The sequence below is a fragment of the Carassius gibelio genome, chromosome A8 (assembly GCF_023724105.1).
Source record: "Carassius gibelio isolate Cgi1373 ecotype wild population from Czech Republic chromosome A8, carGib1.2-hapl.c, whole genome shotgun sequence".
Classification (NCBI taxonomy): Eukaryota; Metazoa; Chordata; class Actinopteri; order Cypriniformes; family Cyprinidae; genus Carassius; species Carassius gibelio.
This window is the reverse complement of record NC_068378.1, coordinates 10,979,045-11,002,228: the sequence shown is the minus strand read 5'-3', so window position 1 is coordinate 11,002,228 and position 23,184 is coordinate 10,979,045. Positions and strand designations below refer to the sequence as shown.

At 37.0% G+C, this 23,184-nt stretch overlaps 1 protein-coding gene across 1 annotated transcript; it reads right to left on the bottom strand.

The window, feature by feature from the left end:
• Positions 1–1,273: 1,273 nt before the first annotated feature.
• On the bottom strand, positions 1,274–17,815 carry ggt1a (gamma-glutamyltransferase 1a). The gene is given in 15 exon segments (XM_052603915.1): positions 1,274–1,916; positions 2,042–2,155; positions 2,235–2,347; positions 2,441–2,568; positions 2,732–2,919; positions 3,163–3,299; positions 4,370–4,519; positions 4,608–4,768; positions 5,021–5,213; positions 6,107–6,196; positions 6,694–6,824; positions 6,918–7,094; positions 7,417–7,518; positions 7,885–7,975; positions 17,677–17,815. Coding segments are annotated over 14 exon segments (1,860 nt in total). The 5' UTR covers positions 7,914–7,975; positions 17,677–17,815; the 3' UTR covers positions 1,274–1,769.
• Between the last annotated feature and the right edge of the window lie 5,369 nt (positions 17,816–23,184).

Genomic DNA, 23,184 nt, shown 5'->3' with positions numbered 1-23,184 from the left:
TTTTGAAAAATTCATGCCATCCAAGATGTTTGTTTCTTCATCAAGAAAGATTTGCAGAAATGTATAATTACTTGAGTTGCTCAACATGGATCCTCTGGAGTGAATGGGTGCCGTCAGAATGAGAGTCCAAACAGCTGTTAAAAAACATTAAAATAACCCACAAGTAATCCACACGACTCATTTCAAACTGTTGCTTCCGGATAAAGCACAAGTCCTTCTACATAATATTGTTTTCTCCAGTGAAAACGTTTTTTTTTTTATCAGTTGTTTGGACTCTCATTCTGACGGCACCCATGCCCTGCAGAGGATCCATTGATGAGCAAGTGGTGCAAAATGTATTAAAAACTGGTCTGATGAACAAACAAACTCATCTACATCTTGGCTGGCATGAGGGTAATAGTTAACTATCAGCAAATTCAGTTCATTTTTAGGTGAACTATTCCTTTAAATGTAATTCAACATAAAATGTAGACTAACATCAGATAATAACAGCGACTTCTGAAGAATATCTCTATACACACTGTGTTTAATCTGGGAACCTCTTAATGTTACCACATATTGCTCTATAGAGTCCTAATGTGTCCTAAATATTAAACACATTTAGACCTGAAGTGAACATGTTTTTCTGCCATGGTCTGTTTCACATACACAAGTCAGTTACTCACAACAGAATAACAATTGTTATTATCATTCAGCATTTCACATTATCAGAGTCATCTCATGAGAGGATGGCTGTATACAGAGGCGAACGTGTCCAGTGAGGTAATCTGATGCTGCGCATGCGGTTCTTCATGCTTATGAATGGCTCTGATTTCAACAATAGCTACTTTTCACCAGAAGAATATTATCATTCCAGTTTACTATTTAAACATGAATAGGTTTCTGCTTTAAGTGAAACACTCAGCTTATAGATTATAATATAATAGTTTCCCACACATTTGAGCAGTGTCTCATTATTCTAGTGTGTCTACCATGAAAAAAATAGAGATAGCTCACGCTCATGTTTTTTTTTTTTTTTTCAATATGACCCGTGTCTTCCAATGAACACAAATTAAATTTCACATATTTTGTATATACAAGTCATACCAACATACACTGATCATTTAACGGTACTTTTTCGTAATTTCTGAAACCTAAAATCTCAAGTCAACATTCATTGTTACGGCATTTTCACAGAAGAATGAAAGTCTGCAGGTTTGGAATGACATGACAATTAGTAACTGATTATTGGGAGAACTCTTTAAAAGTACCTGAATTCAATGCAATAGCATGATTTGCAAACTAAAAAATATATATTTTTTTTATTACTATATTCATTTCATACTCATTTCCCTGACCTGATTACTTTCACAGGCACTTTTTGTATTGCTCATTTTGAAGCTTTCTCCTCATGTCCGTTAGCCCAAGAAACTCCATTACACACACACACACACACACACACACACACAAACAAACACACAAAGTACAATGGAAAAGGTAACAAAGGACCCCCACATTCTGATAATCTATTCTCTTTCTCTATACATAAAATGAATAAACAAGCTTGGAAATATCATGGAACATTCAATATGAAAGTCAGGCACTGTTGATACCAATGCTGCATTTTCCAATCAAAAAGAAGTGTGAACAGGGAGTCTTTGTGCAACCTTGTGCATAGGACTGTGTGGTACAATGCCTTAAAATGTGTATACTCGATTTTCTTGGTTCTTGATTGAGTCACCAATGACTGAAGGTCCACAAAAATCGAAAAGCGAGAGAGGGAGTGTTGTTCAATATCCCGCAGGATAGCCACCTTTCCTGGGGTCGGATTCGGCATAGAGTTTGTCCCCTTGTCGCACAATGGCCTGGACTACTGCTCCTATCGTCCTCTCCAGCTCTGTCACGTGATTCTTCTGAGCCAAGCCATCAAGAACACTCTGTATTCACAAACAGCCATAAACATATAATAACAAATATAAATAATTTAGATTTTATTTACTTAATGAACTGTTTTATTATGTCTTAAATTAAGAAAGTTCAGTTGTCAAGTCCTGGGACAAACCTGCTCAAAGTCATGTTCCACTACTGTCATGTTGGGGTTGAGCTGGTTGTGGACTCTAGGCTCTGTAACCGCTTTCTTCAAGTCATAGTTGAAGAACAGTGAGTTCAGTATCACCTAAGAGAAGTGGAAAAGGCATGCTTTAATAAATCTGTATATATACACTGTATATAGCTGATTTGGTGTTTGTGGTTACCAGAGCAGTTGCGGTGGTGATTTTCGTCCCACCTGAGGCCCCAACTACCATTTTGACTCTGTGGTGTTTGTCAAATATTATCGTGGGGCACATTGACGAAAGAGGTCTTTTACCTTGTCAAAAGAAAAAAAGATGAATGTCAATACATGTTGTTATTTGAATCTGACATGTGTCCATAGAGATAATCGAGTCAGATTTTTAGGCACCTGGCTTAATGAAGTTGTTGGGTGAAGGGGGAACCCCAAAGCCATTGGTAATGTAAGGAGAGCTGAAATCATCCATCTCGTTATTAAAGATAATGCCAGTTGAGCGTGACATCACCTTTGAGCCAAAACTGTGAAAACAAGATCAATCAGGTCAAAAGGAAGAGAACAATAATATAGCATTCCCATCGGGTTCAACTTATAAAAAATTTTGGCACCAAAAACATAATTGTCTTTCTCAGGACTCCAGACAAATAAATAAACAGAGAATCAGAGATCTAGTTTTTTTCTTACTAAAGGTTGATGGTGCTTGTGGCTGCCACCGCGCTCCCGTCCTCTGCGATGACTGACAGGTGAGCCGTGCCGTGGTTATCAGGGACAAAGTACTCAGGATCGTAGTAGCTGTCTGGGTGAGTAGTGTCATCTGTGATTTTACTCCTAATATTGTCTGCAAAGTAGTCTGAGGTCATGTTTTGGATGAGCTGGGAAAGGAGATAGATGAAAAGAGATTTTCAAGAAGCCATTGAACTCTCAGGTGCATGAAACAGGAACAGCTCAAGGCCTTGGAAAAATATTGTCTGATGCAACAGATATTCATAAAGGACCCTTTGAACCACTTCACGGATCATGAGTTAAATTGCATGAGATCAGGTTGCATTAGTCCTCAAAACTCCTTGTGAAAGGATAGAAAAAAAATCGAAATAGGTGAGAGTAGTTGAACTCACGTCAGTGATGTTGAGGTAACGTGGGTCTCCCAGTTTACTTCTCTTGGCATAAGCAAAGCGAAATGCCTCTAGAATACGATGATATGTCAAAGTCTTCTTCTCTGCCGTGGACACACTGCTGTCTGAGAAGTTGTAACCTAGAAAACAAGAATTGAATTCTTGATGTGAATGATCACGGTTATACTTATATTAGGATATTCAAATATTTATTTTACCGTTGCATTCACATTTGGTGTATTAGAGCATCACACGAGAAACAAGTTTAAGTTTTTCTTTAAAATGCATCTTGGGGCCTTGCATTTCCCGCCTCACATCGCATTTATCGAATTCCGTGAAAGTTAACTAAAAAATGTGTAATACTATTGCAGTGTTCATCTTTTTGCCAAGATGCTTGGTGTCATTGTAAATAAAATATAAAAAAATTATGCGTTTGGCAGACACGTTTATCCAAAGAACCTTATACTGTATTGAAGGCATAGAATGCAATGCTAAGATACAGGAAAGCGTTGGTACATTTATTTGGTGGGATCATTATCAGAAAACCCCTCAGGTTGACACAAGCCCATATCCTGCTTACCTTGTTTGCACATATTTTGCAATAGTGGGCAATGTACATTCTTTCTTAAAGCAGAACAAGATACTGCTTGCCCTCATGATTGAAGCTCTTTTGTGTAAATCCCTGGTTTAGTCTCATAAAGAAATCATAGTGTCAGTAAATATCTGTTGTATGGAGGATTTCTTCATAAACAAGTACTTGTGTCCTGTTAAATGTCCAACTCATAGAACAACATGCCCTTCCATAGTGATCCATATATCGGGTGTAAAGACTTTTGTAAAATTGATGTAAAAACAAGAACAGGTGTATTGTACATTCAACTTGTCTATTAAGTATGACTATTAAAAGCAAACAATTGTGTGTAATTCATGTGATTCACACTTTACATAGAACTTGTAAATCATATATATATATATATACACATATATATATATATATATACACACATATATATATATATATATATATATATATATATATATATATATATATATATATATATGATTTACAATTGTTTTATTCCCAATGCTCAAAAAGTGATTAAATCACATGACATTTATGGATGAAAGAAATTCTCAAGGTCTGCCATTGGCATGAATGGGATCCTTGATGCAAGCACAAGCACACACACAGGAACAATATAAGACTCACCATCTACTATGTTAAGAATGAGAGCGAGGACAGGTCCACTGGAAGGAGCATCAGAAATATAAATGGTGTACTCCCCTACACTTAATTTCAGCGGAGACTCACTCAACAAAGGCTTGTATTCCTTTAGGTCCTCAAGTGTTATAATACCTCCTGTAGTGACACAATGATTTGCATATTTTATTAAAATCTCACGTCAATGCATGTCAAAAAAGGTCAAATAAAGCAAGTATGAAAAGACCTGCAGCCTGGATATCATCCACTATATTCTTGGCCATAGATCCGCTGTAAAAAACATCTGGCCCTTCTTCTGCTATCTTCTGGTAGGTGTCAGCGAGTTTGGGAAATTTAATGATATCATTTTCCTTCAGGAGGTTTTTGTCTGAGTCACAAAACACTTCGCTGGAGCAAAGACAGAGAGAGGAAAAGATCAATATGATGTCTGTAAAACTACTATTAGAAGCAGTGTCTGGAGTGTGGTAAGTTATTTGTTTGACATCAGTGCAATTAGTAATGTATTGCGCAGTATGATGCAATTGCAAATTACATAACAGTACACCTCGGTACACTTATTACTTGACTGTGCTATTCTCATTATAGATTTTCTCACAGTCTGCCCAATTTCTGTATAGTCTCCCAAAGATAAATCCTCACCACAACGTCACATCACTCAGAATTGAGTCCTTGTTTTTTGCAATTGCATTGGCCAAAGCCATGCCAATTGGAAAACCATTGCGTGCCAGTTCTATACTGGGCTCAAACAGGTCCTTCCATGGAATTCTCCCATGTCTTTTGTGCGCCATTTCATAACCGCGGATTTCCCCTGGTATGGCAATGGACAACCCTCCTGCCATTCAGATAAGAGACAGTAGAGTTATTATTTAATGGCCAAAACTGCAAAAAGGATAATGACGTGAGGCTTATTATCTGTTAATATTTTCAAATATGTTTTAATGCAATTAATGCAATTTAAAAGGCTCATTAAAAGAACAGAATTATGACAAATAATTTTTATCTGGGAAAAATTATAATTCTATTCAGAAAATATGCATTTAAAGGGATAGTTCACCCAAAAATTAAAATTCTGTCATTAATTACTAAACATGTCTATCCAAATCTGTAAGACCTTTGGAACACCATTAAGATATTTTGATGAAATCCGAGAGCTTTCTGACTCTGCATCAACAGCAATGAAATTAAACATTCAAGGCCCAGAAAGGTAGTAAGGACTTCGTTAAAATGGTACATGTGACATCAGTGGTTCAACTGTAATCTTATGAAGCTATGATTATATATTTTTGTGCACAAAGAAAACTAAAATAATGAGTTTATTTATCAATTTCTTCTCTTCCAGGTCAGCATTCACAACAGTATCATGGCACATGTGTTTGCATTTCCCTGCTTTTAAACACAGAACAACGTGAGGGTGAGTAATTCATGACTCAATTTTCATTTTTGGGTGAACTATTTCTTTAATTGATCAAATGACATTTATAAAGTTACAAAATATTTATATTTCAAATAAATTATGTTGTTTTGAACTTTCTATTCATGAAAGAATCTTGAAAATAGCCAGTGCCACAGAGAGGAAAGTCTATAGTCTCTAATGACTGTGTGTCAAGGTCAGCAAGTCTTTTAAAATATCAGATAAAAGCAAAGCCACTTCACAGGCAGATTAGACTTATTTATTTTATAGAATTGAGGCTGAACTTGGTGATATTTACACAAATGGTAATGTACCTTTCTGTGACAGCTGGGTGTTATTGCCAAACATGTCTTGTGAAGCATTCATTGGAGCAGTTTCTCTGGCATCAATTGTCTCCACCTTTCCTGTGAATTAACAAAAATATTTTTTGCATTGTCTAGACATTTCATTTTCAGTTTTGTTTGTCCACACAAAAAATCACTTGGACAGTAGCCTTGTAAGTAAGGCTTGTGTGTCATCATTTGTTAGCCTCTCCTGAATACAGTAGTTGTTATTGAGGTTGTTTACATCACCAGATTTATGATCACTCACTATGATGTTGAGTAAAACTGTGCCCTTTTGCCAGGCTGGGTCATGTCACTTTATGTGACTCATATCACTGTAAGTCATTTTGCATGACAAGTATCTGCTGAATGGCAAACAACCTCTGTGTCATATTAAACTCATAAAGTCATGTCCTTTAATGCCAGATTGACTAAAAAAACGTAAAAAATTCAGGAGGCTTTACAGAAAGTTTGAGTTTTACAGGTTTTTTTTTTTTAAACCATGATGTAAGCAATACCAAAGTCATAAGTTTGATTCTTAGGTAAACATCTTCAGTGCATAAATGTCATTGTTTTACCTGTTGAAGAATTGTATATGGTGAAGAACAGCCCTCCTCCGATGCCCATGCTGTGTGCGTTGAACAGCCCAACACACAACAGAGCAGCAATGGAAGCATCAACCGCTGAACCATTGCGCTTTAAGATGTCCCTGCCAACGTGAAGAATGTTGGGTGTGAGTTGATGTGCATGACGTTCAATGACAAGCATGGAAACGCTTTCCTCCATATATTTGGACTCTTACCTCCCAACCTCAGAGCACTTGCCGGCATCCGCTGCCACGGCTGCTTTCAAGTAGAAGTGGTCCAAAGATACAGTGAGTCTCTTATTTCTAATCCCCAAAATCAAACCCAGGAAAAAACCCAATGCAACCACAAGCAAGACCACCAGCCCAGCAACAAGAGACTTCTTGACCATTTTCCTGAATAGGTACAGAATATGAATACAGGATGTTGAGTTAAAAACATTTGAGGTCATAGTTTGATATGATGAGTGACATTTATGAGATTATCGCTTATTACACACAATGCAAATGTGATTGCATGTATTTTGTAGAATGACATGCTTATAATCACAACTTCAAAGTTATTTACTTTATCATTGTCAGTTGAAAAATGAACAGTATCCACAGCAACACTGACTTTCAAATTCATGCAGCAATATATAAGCATGCAAATTTGTTGATCAAAGAGACACCGGTCAAACACCGCCACCTCCCCAAATAAACTTAAAAGTTACATCACCTTTTTAACATGTGCTGTTCATGAATAGAAGGGTGGCTGTAAACCCTTGGTAAATTTTTAGAAGAAATGGGCAACAATGAAATGTCACCCAGCTAATCGGACCTGTTGAATAAACCCTTTACAGTTACACAGCATCATCATCATCACCATTTACAGTTGTTCTTTGAGTTTAACAATAAAGTTTAGCATAAATTTTACAAAGTTATGACAGTGCATGAATTGTTTTTATATATCAGGCTTGAATGAGCCAAGCATGCAGAGTTCAGGGAAGATTCATCCATGTGTAAATCCAAACTATACAAACGTCACACTTTTAAAGCAGTGAATTTAATTTCCTAATTGTAGCCCACTCTTTATATTTATGTCAGGACAGTCAAAACGGCTGTTGTGGAAGTCATTTAGGTCTGCTGACACCATCTTATAACCCTCACACACACTTTAATTAGACAGACAGATATATAGACATACCTCACAGATGATTTAGTCTGGTGAACCATAATCCAGAGACTGAATCCTTTTTCTTGTATGAGTGGACGTATCAAGACCAGCGTGGATACGACTGGGGACAGATATAATCTGTGCTTATTCAAATTCAACTCCAGCGGTTATTAAGCAACATGCCCTCAACCTTACATGGTGATTGGCAAAAACAGGAAGATATTTAAAGGTTTTAGTCTTGGTGGTAAAGGCTGTTTTTCTGTACTCACATCAGACCTCACCCTGTTTTTAAGCACTTAGGTGCTTCAGAGGTGAGACTAATGACATCTTGTTGACAATGCATTCACTCCACCCTTAATCTTTACAAAATAACTAAATAATTAATTAAAATAAATATACAACAAGGTGGAAAGACCAGACAGTTTTACAAAGAAGAACAAAAAAAAAAAAAAAAAAAAAAAAAAAAAAAGGAGGAAAATATAAATATATTAAAGATTTGGAAGTATTTCTATGTCACTAATCAAATAAGAAAATGTGTAACATTATACAAAAGGTCAAATTATTATTATTATTTTTTTTTTTTCAGTGAAGAACAAGATGCTCTTTGGATCATTCTAAATTTAAGATGGGTAACATGGATAACACTTAGAAATTGTTTTGAAATTTATGTAAAATGTACGTATTATGTCATCCATTACTGTACTTTAGTTAAGCGCTGCCAACATCGTCTGTTGCGTAAGACTTTTAGAAAACATCTCTGATGCAACATGTTGGTGTTGACTCACACTTCAGAAGGAATGCTAAAGATAATTTCATTTCCTTGTCACTTAATACCAATGACGGAAAATTCTAGAATATTCTAACATTAACGAGAACTTTAATTGTCTTCAGCTTTATATGTAGCATACGGTCCAGGATTTATTATTATGCTGTCATTCAGCAGTGCCTTCATGCCATAAAATCTCAATTGTTGTTGAATAAATGGAGCATGTCTATGCATGAGTATTTATGTGTCAGTAGTATTTAGAGAGAGAGAGAAAGTTAGCTCATCTACTAGGAATTCACAGAAATAATTTGGAATTAAGTTTGGTAAACAGATCATGACACATTATTTGATGAATTAATCCTTTTCTGATGTCTCAATCGTTCCAGTCAGTTTGAAACTATTTAAACTGTTAATAAATGTACACTTCTGCCCTTATTTATCTTGCTATTATATGAATCACACTGTTAAATGTCATCAGCTTTTAATGCCCATTTAAAAAGTATAATACATCTTTCATTTTGATACATGTACAGTCTTGTTTGGTTACTCTACCCAAAGATGAAAATGTTGTCATTAATCACATACCCCCATGTCATTCCAAATCTAGAAAAGATTTCTTTGGAACACAATTTAGAGAGTGTGGCGAGTGGGGCGGGGCCGAGAGGCGTGGGAACGAGGAGTGAGGCCAGGTGTAGTGATTGGAGATGAGCTGCACCTGAGCCCCACCGTCGGTATCGAGTCCCACGTAGGAGATGGAAGGATATAAAACTGGAGCGACTATAGTGAAGGACGAGAGAGGACCAGGCCTGGGACATTATTTTATTTTTTGCTTTTATTTGTGCACGTCAGTCGCCTTGAGGGGCTGACGCGCTGTTGTGTTTATTTTGAATATTAAAATTATGTTTTGATTGTGTGCCGGTTCCCGCCTCCTTCTTCCCGATGAGTATGGAGATTTTATCGTTACAGAGAGACACAGAGGAGATGGAGGAATTGTTGAATAAAGTTGTTATTTTTCTTTTTTCTTCTTATAAAATTTTCTTCCTGTATAAAAATTATTCTCGTCGCTACATAATGATATGGTTGAATCACTGATGGCAGATGAACTATTCTGACGATGCTTTTCATACTTTCCTGGACCTGGACAGTGTTGTTTATTTGGCAGTCTAATGGGACAGTCTCAAGCCTACCGGTTTTCATCCAAAATATCTTAAATTGTGTTCCAAAGACCAACGAAGCTTTCACAGGTTTGGAACGACTTTTGGAAATTACCGATCGTTAAGCCATTGAATCAGCCCTTAATATGAAATAATATCACAATATGAATTTCAATAACCATTACAGGATATCAAAAATATATGACATTATAAATATGTGAATGTATATGAATTTTATTTAATTTATTTACACTGAGTAGCGGCACATTAAACTAACTCTCATTTGTAGACTTTTACAAAAAAAAAAAAAAAAGGTTCTTTATTGGCATCTATGGTTAATTTGATGTATTTCACTCATGCCATCATACTGCAACAATTTAATATGCAAAAGCTTACTGACAAGTTTTTGTAAAACCAACTCCAGAAGGAACTCTTCTTTTTGTGTCTATTTTTTAGGCTTGTCTACACGTTGGAAATTAAAGACAGATGGAGATTCAGCAGATATTTTAAAAATGGCTGAGAATCAGACAGGGACATCAGAAAGGTCTATTGCTAAGGTCTGTTCCATCTGACATGTCACTTTACACAGATAATGAAAAGCTTTACAGCAGCTGAATAACAAAGGCTTAAAGCAGCGTCTAGGCCAAAATATCAGAAGGTCTCCAATGAAACAAAATATGTCATGGCCATTCAATACCAGAAAAAAAGACCTCAGACTCTTAATTTATACGAAGATGTGTCCAAGACATTTTTCAAGACTATCAATCCTAATGTGGAATTTAGTTTAGGAAGCACATCAGGAAAACAGTCAGAACCATTCCATCACTTGTTGGAATGGATTGCTATCTTTTTCTTGGGGGCTATGGCCACATGACTTGGAATCACAGCATCTATGTTTCCAGACAGAATGTTAAAGAACATAACACACACACACATCTCCCGGAAATACTGTAGAATTCAACCAATCAGATGACGACTTAGAAACTCCTGAGGTTTTTTCAATTTTGTGAGCTATATGCATCAGATATTCAACCAACGGTCTATGGAGCCAAAAGAGTCTCAATAAAGATAAATGCACACACTACATTCACATATGCACACACAGGATTCATACAAGCACACACGATTCATAAATACACATACAGGATACACAAATGCACACACAAAATTTAAAAAGCACAGAAGATTCACAAACGCATACACAATTCAGAAATGCACACAAAATTCAGAAATACACACAATTCAGAAATGCAAACAACATTTACAAATGCACTCAAGATTCACAAATGCACAGAACAAGATTCAGAAATGTATTTCTGATGCACAAACACACATATATCTTGATTTACAAACTGCTTGCGGTCTGTGAACTTTACTGCATTTGTGTGTGAATTTTGAGACTCCTGTGACTTGGCTCGACACACAAATGCATGGAATGATCAGCAACCAATTAGATATCTCCCTTCTTTTGGCCAATCACAAGAACACAATCCACGTGGGGGATTGTTTACTTATAAGCCAATCACATGAACGCGTTCACACAGCGCGATATGCCTGTGGTGCAGCATATTATAGCCTACTTATTTATGAAATTGTATGAAAATACGAGAAGGGTCTGGCTGCAGACTTGCACTTGTACACTCAGACTTGCATTCTCAGACTTGCACTCTCAGACACTTGTAGGCCTACTAATTAGTAGGCCTATTACTATACACAAAAGTCTTTTGTTAAGCGTTTTCCTCCTGTAGAAAAAAACAAACACTTAATATGGCATAATGTATTAGGATACGTTAAGTTCAATTAAAAGACCAAATTCGATATATAGTTATTATTTAATGTACAACAAGGCAAGCAGATGGCTATGAACACAATGCGAATGCTTAAAGGTGCAATCTGTAATGTTTGGCAAAAAAAATCAAGTCATACTCCACATTCCATACCAGATGGGGGCAGTATGCCTCAATAAAGTGAATTGGTAGAGTAACAGACGAGAAACGGCATAGTCTCTATGCTCCGCCCCTACTTTCACAACAACACTACAGCCATAGCCGAAGCCTAACTGTGCGTTCACACCGCCGGCGTCGAGAGCGTCAAAAATCGCACTTGCCGCTCTGCTCACGACGCTGCAGAAAGATTTGTGAGCGCTCAGACACTCTAACGTAGATCGAATGCTTATTTTGTATTTAAAGCGTCCGCAAAGCAAACAAGCTTGTTGATCTCATGCAGACTAACCACAAGGAGTTATAAGTTAACCTCATTAAATATTGTTGTAGACAAAATATTAGGATCCTTTACTTAAAATGAACAATCTCAGACACCTTGGTCCACGTATCACTTTTAATTAATTTTTTATGTCCCTGTACGCAAACAGGGACACATCATAGATTAATACGAACGCTAAACAGCAATAATCAACCTGTCTTTTATTCTGCATGGGAACTAATGTGCCAACTCTCAAGCATTCACCGTGAGACACACGCAATTGACTCTTTTCACATGCTTTCACGCCACACATCAATTTTTTCACGCACAGAAAAACCACGAAGCAAAGAGGACACGGAGACCAACAGACTAGACAGAGCTGGTTAGTTATGATATAATAATAGGGCTGTGCAAAAAATCGAATGCGATTTTCATGCACCTCTCATCAGTAAAGACGCTCCTGTAATTAGAAGTATATCTCCAGCCTGTGCGTTCAGATCAGGGTTGCCAGGTTTTCACAACAAATCCTGCCCAGTTGCTTCTTAAAACTAGTCCAAAACTAGCCCAATCGCGTTTCCGGGAGGTTCCCCCATAAAAATTGCTTCCCAGGGTTAAAATGTAAATTTTGGGGAAGGGTTTCCCTGGTAAAATTGGCATTTTAGGGGCTAAATATCACGTTATTGGTATTGGGATTGCTTCAAACCGCGGACATGAAAAACAACCGCAGACTTGGCAACACTGGTTCAGGCGGAGCGGCAGTTACTACACAGAGCCGTAGTCTACCGACAACTAACACAAAATCGCTTTCAAAATCGACAAAGAATCGCCTGCGATTTTAACATCGATTGTGTGTAGATTGTCAGTGAATTACGGCTCGGTGTAGTAAATGCCAACCAGTGTTGCCAAGTCTGTGTTGTTTGTTTTTCATGTCCGTGGGTCACAGCGACCCCAATACAAATAACGTGATATTTAGCCCCTAAAATGCGAATTATACCAAGGCAACCCTGCTAAAAAAACTTATATTTTAACCCCGGGAAGCAATGTTTTATCGGGGAACCTTCTGGAAGCGGGATTGGGCTAGTTTTGAGAAGCAACGGGGCAGGATTTGTTGTGAAAACCTGGCAATCCTGATCTGAACACACGTGCTGGAGATATACTTCTAATTACAGGAGCGTCTTTACTGATGAGATGTACATGAGTATAGACATGCACAGCCCTATATAATACAATGGGTAACGTTAAGTTATAGCGAGCTAATTATCAAACGCAGCTACGGTTAGCCAACGCTAACATTAGCACGTTTATCGAACAGCCTTCGATACATTTCTATGTTATAACTTCCCGAAAACAAATACACAAACATATAAACAAACTTCTAGCGAAATACTAACAGCATCTAGCTTACCAATCCAAAAGAAATGTTGCAAGTTCGGAGTCGAACCTCATTTCTTTCAGGTCCATCAGCTGTCTCCAGCGATTAAAAGCAGTGCCGATGTTAATTTGATTTGTGAGCGCAGTTGTTTCCCTGTAGCGGGTGACGCTCTCTTCCCTGAACTGAAACTAATGGGCTGTACTTTCCACACGATTGACATCAGGTTCAAGTACACGCCCACAAGCCGTGCGAGTTATTCGTGTATTGCAGGTTGGCTGGTGGTTATGTTGCCCGCATACCGCCTCCCATGGCCGAAACTGGTATTACGACACCTGTCGGGCCGGGGCTAGTAATGCTAATTAAGGTTGATATCTCAGCAGCACTATAACTTGACATTTTTTTAATGACATCATCGCCCTTATTTCTTCTCATTCTTTTGATGCGTGTAGGTCATGTTATGGATATTTTTACCTCAATTTTTGCATATGGCACCTTTAATGTGGCCTAATAACAGACTAAGATGATAAAGACAATTCAGCATTCATAGCCTATATGTCTTGTTGTTGACTCAACCTAAATACAGACCAGCAAACATGAACGTGCATTATGAAATGCATTAAGTGATTTTAAAAGGATCAGCTCCGTACAGGCAAGCAGACGAGTACAGAACGCAGTGTGTTACATTGTACATTAAACGTTTTCCTCCTATAGAAAATCATTATAAATAAAACACACAATGTAGCTTAATGGACAAAGACAGTGATATAAACAAGTTGTAGACAGTTTATTCTATATGGAAAAATGCTTAGCGCGAAACTTCAGCTTCTTGTCTCCATTTGCAACAAGCACGATGTGTGTCGATTGCAAGGTAGCAGAGAGTGCAAGTATCGATTGCAAGTGACATTTTTTTCTTGTCTTCACCACCTGGCTACTGTTATAAAATGTTGGGAAATTTAAAAAAATTTTTTTTTTAAAAATAATAAAATAAATAAATAAATAAATAAAGACTGCAAGTGACGTCACTAGCGGAAGTGCAAGTGTCTGAGAGTGCAAGTCTGAGAATGCAAGTCTGAGAGTGCAAGTGCAAGTCTGCAGCCGGACCCTCTTGGAAAATACAGATGTTTAGATTAAAATTCAGGTTTATTTTTTATTATTTTTTACAAAATATAAATTTAAAAATGTCTCAATACATATAGCCCAGACTTTGACTGCAGAAAAAAAGTTAACCATGGATACATAAATTTGCAATAGGCAATTATTTCATAATAAGTAAAAAAACATTTTTTTTACACCTTTTTGAATATTTAAATATATCTAAATATTCTTTTGGATGCAATATAGAAGTCACTTTAATTATAATATTCGATCCTTACATGAAGAGAGAGTCAGTGGTCCACTGCGAGAGGAAAGTGACTCTCCGGCTGCGCAAAGTGAGTCGCCGGCTGCATGAGGAAAGTGAATCGTTCGCTGAGGAAAGTGAGTCGTTCGCTGATTGAGGAAAGTGAGTTGTTCGCTGATTGAGGAAAGTGAGTTGTTCGCTGAGGAAAGGGAGTCATTCGCTGATTGGCTTATAAGTAAACAATCCCCCACGTGGGGTGCATTCTTGTGATTGGCTCAAACAAGGGAGATATCTGATTGGTTTCAGATCATTCCCTCTTTAAAAAAAAGGTATTTGTGTGTCGAGCCAAGTCAGGGGAGTCTCAAAATTCACAAACAAATGCAGTGTTCACAGACAGCAAGCAGTTTGTAAATCAAGATATACAATATTGTTCAAAATAATAGCAGTACAATGTGACTAACCAGAATAATCAAGGTTTTTAGTATATTTTTTATTGCTACATGGCAAACAAGTTACCAGTAGGTTCAGTAGATTGTCAGAAAACAAACAAGACCCAGCATTCATGATATGCACGCTCTTAAGGCTGTGCAATTGGGCAATTAGTTGAAAGGGGTGTGTTCAAAAAAAATAGCAGTGTCTACCTTTGACTGTACAAACTCAAAACTATTTTGTACAAACATTTTTTTTTTCTGGGATTTAGCAATCCTGTGAATCACTAAACTAATATTTAGTTGTATGACCACAGTTTTTTAAAACTGCTTGACATCTGTGTGGCATGGAGTCAACCAACTTGTGGCACCTCTCAGCTGTTATTCCACTCCATGATTCTTTAACAACATTCCACAATTCATTCACATTTCTTGGTTTTGCTTCAGAAACAGCATTTTTGATATCACCCCACAAGTTCTCAATTGGATTAAGGTCTGGAGATTGGGCTGGCCACTCCATAACATTAATTTTGTTGGTTTGGAACCAAGACTTTGCCTGTTTACTAGTGTGTTTTGGGTCATTGTCTTGTTGAAACAACCATTTCAAGGGCATTTCCTCTTAAGCATAGGGCAACATGACCTCTTCAAGTATTTTAACATATGCAAACTGATCCATGATCCCTGGTATGCGATAAATAGGCCCAACACCATAGTAGGAGAAACATGCCCATATCATGATGCTTGCACCTCCATGCTTCACTGTCTTCACTGTGTACTGTGGCTTGAATTCAGAGTTTGGTGGTCGTCTCACAAACTGCCTGTGGCCCTTGGACCCAAAAAGAACAATTTTACTCTCATCAGTCCACAAAATGTTCCTCCATTTCTCTTTAGGCCAGTTGATGTGTTCTTTGGCAAATTGTAACCTCTTCTGCACATGCTTTTTTTTTAACAGAGGGACTTTGCGGGGGATTCTTGAAAATAGATTAGCTTCACACAGACGTCTTCTAACTGTCACAGTACTTACAGGTAACTCCAGACTGTCTTTGATCATCCTGGAGGTGATCATTGGCTGAGCCTTTGCCATTCTGGTTATTCTTCTATCCATTTTGATGGTTGTCTTCCGTTTTCTTCCACGTCTCTCTGGTTTTGCTCTCCATTTTAAGGCATTGGAGATCATTTTAGCTGAACAGCCTATCATTTTTTGCACCTCTTTATAGGTTTTCCCCTCTCTAATCAACTTTTTAATCAAAGTACGCTGTTCTCCTGAACAATGTCTTGAACAACCCATTTTCCTCAGCTTTCAAATGCATGTTCAACAAGTGTTGGCTTCATCCTTAAATAGGGGCCACCTGATTCACACCTGTTTCTTCACAAAATTGATGACCTCAGTGATTGAATGCCACACTGCTATTTTTTTGAACACACCCCTTTCAACTAATTCAACTAATTGCCCAATTGCACAGCCTTAAGAGCGTGCATATCATGAATGCTGGGTCTCATTTGTTTTCTGAGAATCTACTGAACATACTGGTAACTTGTTTGCCACGTAGCAATAAAAAAATATACGAAAAACCTTGATTATTCTGGTTAGTCACATTGTACTGCTATTATTTTGAACAATACTGTATGTGTGTGTGCATCAGAAATGCATTTCTGAATCTTGTCCTGTGCATTTGTGAATCTTGAGTGCATTTGTAAATGTTGTTTGCATTTCTGAATTGTGTGTGCATTTCTGAATTTTGTGTGCATTTCTGAATTTTGTGTGCATTTCTGAATCTTCTGTGCTTTTTAAATTGTGTGTGTGCATTTGTGAATTTTGTGTGCATTTGTGTATCCTGTGTGTGTATTTATGAATTATGTGTGTGCATGTATGAATCCTATGTGTGCATATGTGAATGTAGTGTGTGCATTTATCTTTATTGAGACTATTTTGGCTCCATAACGGTCCATGGGCATGATTTCTGAGTCTGAGATTATCTATATAATCTGTATATAAAAGACTGAATTCAGTCTAGCGTGAGTTTAAGCACTCTCAAAAAAACTCCCCTTAAAATCAGTAAAGAGTTCTAAACACTGTCTGATGAATGAATCTCCTACTTGCGTACTTCTGCACTTTGTTGTTTATGATAACAGAATACACTCAGCAAGCGCACGCACTGAACAAAACTCCTGTGTTTCTGTGAAACGCCTCTCGCTGTTGCACTCAAAAACTAAATAGACTCTTTTGTGATTGGTTATAACACGCAACATTGCAAAAACATGGGAAAAGATTCATGGTGCAACTAGGCTAATTACTTGAAATGCTTTTGTTGTGCTATTCTACGTAAATAATCTGTTGGTTTGAGGCATAAGGCTGTGGTTCTCAATTCCAGTCCTCGTGACCCCCTGCTCTGCACATTTTCTTTGTCTCTCTTATCGCTAGATGTTTGTTCTATTCTAATGTAAGTTCCCTACGAAGTGAATATCTCATGATACTCTGCCATGATTCCAGTTCGAAGTGAACATATATGTTCCATTCAAAGTGCACCAAAGTGTGTAAGATGAATATAAATTGTATTTACTTGCAGAGGTATATGATGTCACACTTGTCCTTGTGTGAAGACGTTGCACAGCGCAAATCCGTGAATGAATGTTCAGAAGTGAGAGAAACTTCAGCAGATTTTCCCCTGCTCATGATGTAAGGAGCAATGAACAATGTAGGGAACATGTTAATGGGAACACAGTTCATGCAAGGAGCTCACTTCTAACGAGCTGATTATCTGAATCAGGTGTGTTAGCAAAGAGAGACATAACATACGTGCAGAGCAGGGGGTCGAGAGACTACCTAACGTTACCAATAGAAGAAGTTTATTAATAGTGATGGGTACTGTCGAAACACTCTTTCAGGAAGCTTCCAATCATTAGGTTTTTAATTGTGAAAGGCTACTTATTTGTGTATAATCCAAAAATGATAATGATATTAAATTGCTTCTAATTAAACTAGGTTGCCTAGCCCTGACCCATAACACACAAAATAAACACCACATATATAAAATATATGATATCCTTAGAAAATGGAGGTAAAACACACAGTTTGGGGGTTTTAAAGTTCTTTATTACTCATTTAGTTGTTTTCTTATTATTTAGTTGAAAAAAAAAACTATTATTGACATTGGTCACAATTGTTGGAAATGTGTGAAGAGAGCTTATATCATTATATATATATATATATATATATATATATATATATATATATATATAATTATTTGAGTTCAAATATTTGTGCTCTTCTGGAAATCTATAGAACACTACTGGAATTTACCTTTTTTGACAATTGCGATTAAGATCCTATAGAGCACCCCTCAAAAAGATAAAGGGCCTGCCGTTTTCTCCTGCTGGAGAGAACACCCTTGCTGCTATAACTGCAGGGGCCTGCTGTCATCCCCAGCAGAGGATGAACACCCCTCGCTACCTAAATTAAAGAGGGGCCTGCTATTCCCTACCTCCTTTTAGAGGGGAGCATACCCCTCTGCTAGCCAGTAGCCTGCATTAAGAATATCTCAGTAACATTGTCTTTTCTCTTTTGCAGGAATGGAACAACGATGGTTTTAGGGTGTTCTTCTTCAGGCTGTACTACCTCATTATGTTTTGGGGGTTAATGTTTAAGCTCTTGTATGTTCAGTTAATTTGGGAGCAAGAAAATATAATCAGATAAGCATGAAGTGGTTTTATTATAAGTTCCTTGCCATTACACATGTGCTTTATAAACACTATTGTAATAGCCAAAGGGAAGTCTATATTTAAAAGGTCAAGCATCAAGAGGCAACTCAAGCAAACACTATTCACCAAAACAGTAAGGTGAAAAGAAACAAAAAAACTAAGCCAAAAAAACTAAAAAATAAAATACATAAATAAATATTCATAATATAAACCTTAATTGTCAATAAGGAACTTCTGTTTTAGGTACTCCAGAAAAAAAGTCATACTTGTTGCTGGTGATGCTGTTTTTGGAGTTGATTAATTATCTTCTACTGAAATCTTGAGAGATTGAATGTCTGTATTTATTTCAGTTGATTTCATCTAAAGCTGTGACTGAAGTTAGTTGTAGTTCTTCTGTTTCTCTTTTCTTGAGAGATTCTGCTTGATAACAGCAGCTGTTCATTACTAATGCTCAATCAGCACGTACCCAGCACACATGCCCGCACGGGCCCACTGCGGGTTTTCTGTGGGACAGTTTGGGCAGAGCAAACCCACACTAAACCCACGTGGGCCCCATGTGGGTTAGCCCATGCGGGGCCCACAGCAGTGTTGCCCACAGGGGGCCCCAAGCGGGTTACGTGTGTGCAAGCCGACTGTGGGCTTGCCCACACAAAACCCGCTTGGGGCCCTCTGTGGGTTAGCCCATGCGGGCCCACAGCGGGTTTGCCCTTTTGGGCCCACATGATGGTTTTCTGTGGGCAAGCCCCCTGTGGGAAAACAAGAGAAAACAAGTAAGTAAATTATTAGAGTTTAAGTCTAAATGGGGAACTTTTTTTAACAATAGAATTAGAGTAGTGAGTGCTAAAGTTAGAGGGTCAAATAAAGATGGAATAGATGTGTTTTAAACCGATTCTTGAAGATGGCTAAGGACTGAGCTGCTCGGATTGAGATGGGGAGGTCATTCAACAACTTGTAAAATTAGTCAAAATAGTTGTGAATTAATTATTTAATAGGAATTAATTTACACATTTTAATTTTGATTAACAATGTTGCTAGTGGCTTTTTTAAATCACCAACGGTATTAACGGCAGACTTCCGATCGTTTTCTAAGGTAACGTAATCTCTGGTAATATATCCTTTCAAATTGCACATGAATTCATTAAATTAACATTTATTTACATCCATTGCGGTGTTAATTGGGTTTCATTTCCTTTTCTGTCTTGTTTTACAGCGAGCAGTAACGTTAGGCCTAACGTAACAGTTACATAACGTAGTCTAATGGAGTTAGGTTAAGTCCGTATAATGTCTCTTATAAAGTCCTTAATAGCAACATAAACGAAGATTAATATAACATAATACAATACCTCGGCTACACACGCTTATCAAATCTCGTTATCATTAATGTATGGCTGTTCATAACTGATAGTTTTCTCTTGAATGTATAACGTTAGTTAATTTGTATGTAGTTACATTCATTCATACAAACCTATGTAATATTTAAGTGATAATTTCTTTTTTCTCCCTTATCCATTCTCAGATATTAAACCATACACCATATATTATTATTTTTTTATTCTTTCTATTCTAGTCCTGATCGCAGAGTTAAGGTCCTGTCTCAATCCTGTACTGCTGAAGCAGCTGACGTCTTCAGGATCACCACACACTTCGGGACAGGTGTGTGAACAGATTAGAGATAAACTCTGCAGGATGCTGGTCCTCCAGGACATCACTGTTGTAAGTGATCAACCTATCAGTCATCCTGCGTCTCTTCTCAATGATGTCAAAATAAAAATAACTTTTCATTTGTATTGATATATGCAATATTTCACTGATATTCATTGATGTTTCCTCTTTTTCTCCATTTAGAGATGCAGATAAAGAGTCACTAGGAACAGGTCACTGCATCTTTTGTAATGTAAGTACACTTTAATTTGTTTAAAGCTGCATATTCATGCATCAAGTTAAAGTCATTAGTTAATTTTTAAAGCGCTAATTTTTCCAAAAATGAAAGGTCTGTCATTTACCTGTATTACTTACTGTATTACAATAATAAGCTATTTTTATCTGTGACTCAGACATCCTCTTGGGAAAAAGTCTCAAACCCAGCAAACACTGTTGTCTCATTTAGTCATTCACACTCCGTCACTCTCTGTGTATCTCTGCTATCAGTAAAGCATACATTCATTTATTATTAACATTAAAAAACTTTCCAAAAAAAAACAAAAAACTATAAGTGCCCTGGGAGACTTCCCGAGGAGGAAACTTTGACTTTGTTTAGGCTTATATATATATATATATATATATATATATATATATATATATATATATATATATATTAGGGGTGTAACGGTTCACAAAATTCACGGTTCGGTTCGATACGATACACTGATGTCACGGTTCGGTTCGGTTCGGTTCGATACGTTTTAGATACAGCAAAATGTAAAAACATCTCAACTTTTCAGAATGCCGCAAGCGCACCGCGGGTCATGTAACAAGAACCAACCAATCAGCTTCATCCTTTCCCGTAACAAGGTTGAGAGCTCAGCCAAGATGAAGGAACAGCTGATCATAGTTGTATATGGATTGCAATTTTGAAATAAATTTAGTAGCAGAGCTACTGCAAGCGATTTTTAGAGCTGCAAATCCATTTATCCTTCGCTGAAATTTCCGCGTCTCATGGAGAGAGCACGTCATTGTTGCTTAGCAAAGACAGACGCCTCATGAGCGCTTCTGCCCGAGCACTTTGGAAAGGAGGAGAAAGACGTGCTTAGCGTTTTCCACGCGTTTTTAGGAGCGATATGTGAACGGCCCCTAAGGCGCTCGCTCACTCAGCACGCGCTGAAGGCTCGTTGCAAAATGTCTAATGCATTTAACAGACCAGAAATAGAAGATCCTAAAATAACCAACAGGTCTGGTGTTTGGGTTGGATTCCCTGTAAGCTATAGTGTCTAAATGCTGCAGGGATAGTTTGCTGCGTGCATGTTTCTCCTTTTTTTCGTCTTTTCCCAGATAGTACTGACGCATATATCCCAGATATTCCCGCTGGTGTTTTTTTTTTTTTTTTTTTTTATTCCCGCTGGTGTACCCTGTCATGTTGCAGATGCGACACATTGTTGTTTTTTTATCCACCACTCTCTTGCCATCACCATTATAGCTTAAAGGGAATCCAAAGTGCACCCAAACACCAGACCTGTTGGTTATTGGGGGATCTTCTCATTTCTAGTCTGTTAAACGCATTGGCTATTTTGCAACGAGCCTTCAGCGCGTACTGAGTGAGCGAGCGCCTGCTGAGTAGCCTAACATAAACATATAAGATGGTGTTTTTTTCTTCTTCGGGAGTGTCAGGGGCGTTGCCTGTTACGTTGTTTGGGTTATTGGGCTACCTTGTTGAACGCATATCATTATATTTCTATCTCTCTCTTTTTTTTTTTTTTTTTTCAAATATAATTAATTACTCCAACGAACCGTTCGGTATACATAATGCGTACCGCGTACCGAACCGAAAGCGTCGTACCGAACGGTTCAATACGAATACGCGTATCGTTACACCCCTAATATATATATATATATATATATATATATATATATATATATATATATATATATATATATATATATATATATATATATATATATATATATATATATATACACACACACATATTTAAATTTTAATTGTTGTTTTCTTTCTCAGGTAGATGCTTGGATAAAAAGCAGCCATGCTACAGCATCTAAAATGGAGACTATTAAATCTATTAAAGTGGCTCTGTAACATAAGAGACTTGGGATGGTGGAAGGAGCAGAAGATCAGAGATCTACTTGTGCCCATTAGGGATTGATTTATCTATAATTATCTATAATATCTACTTAATGTTCTAATGAAGTTATAATTGGTCATTATTCTTTTTTATAAATCTATTCAATAGATTCTAGTGTTCAATAGTTGGGGTCAGAAAGTTTTTTCTTTCTTTAAGATATTACTTGTATTCAGCAAGGGTGCATTAAACTGATAAAAAGCAACAGTAAAAACGTTTACATTGTTGGACAAAAATCCTATTAAAAAAAATAAATAAATGCTGCTCTTTTAAAACCTGTAAAGTAACCTGACAAAAATATATTACTGTTTCCAAAAATGAAGCAGCGCAACTGTTTTTGAGATGCTAAAAAAAATTATTAAAAAAATTATTGAGCACCAAAACCAGAATATTTTAATAATTTCTATTGGATTGTATGACACAAAAGACGAGTAATGGCTGGTGAAAATTAAACACCATAGTAAAACAGAATTCGTTTCTCTAAAAAAAAATTTTTTTTTTTACGGTTATTTACAATTTTTATATTTCATAATGTTACTGCTTTAACTGTATTTCTTATCAAATAAATGTTTTGGT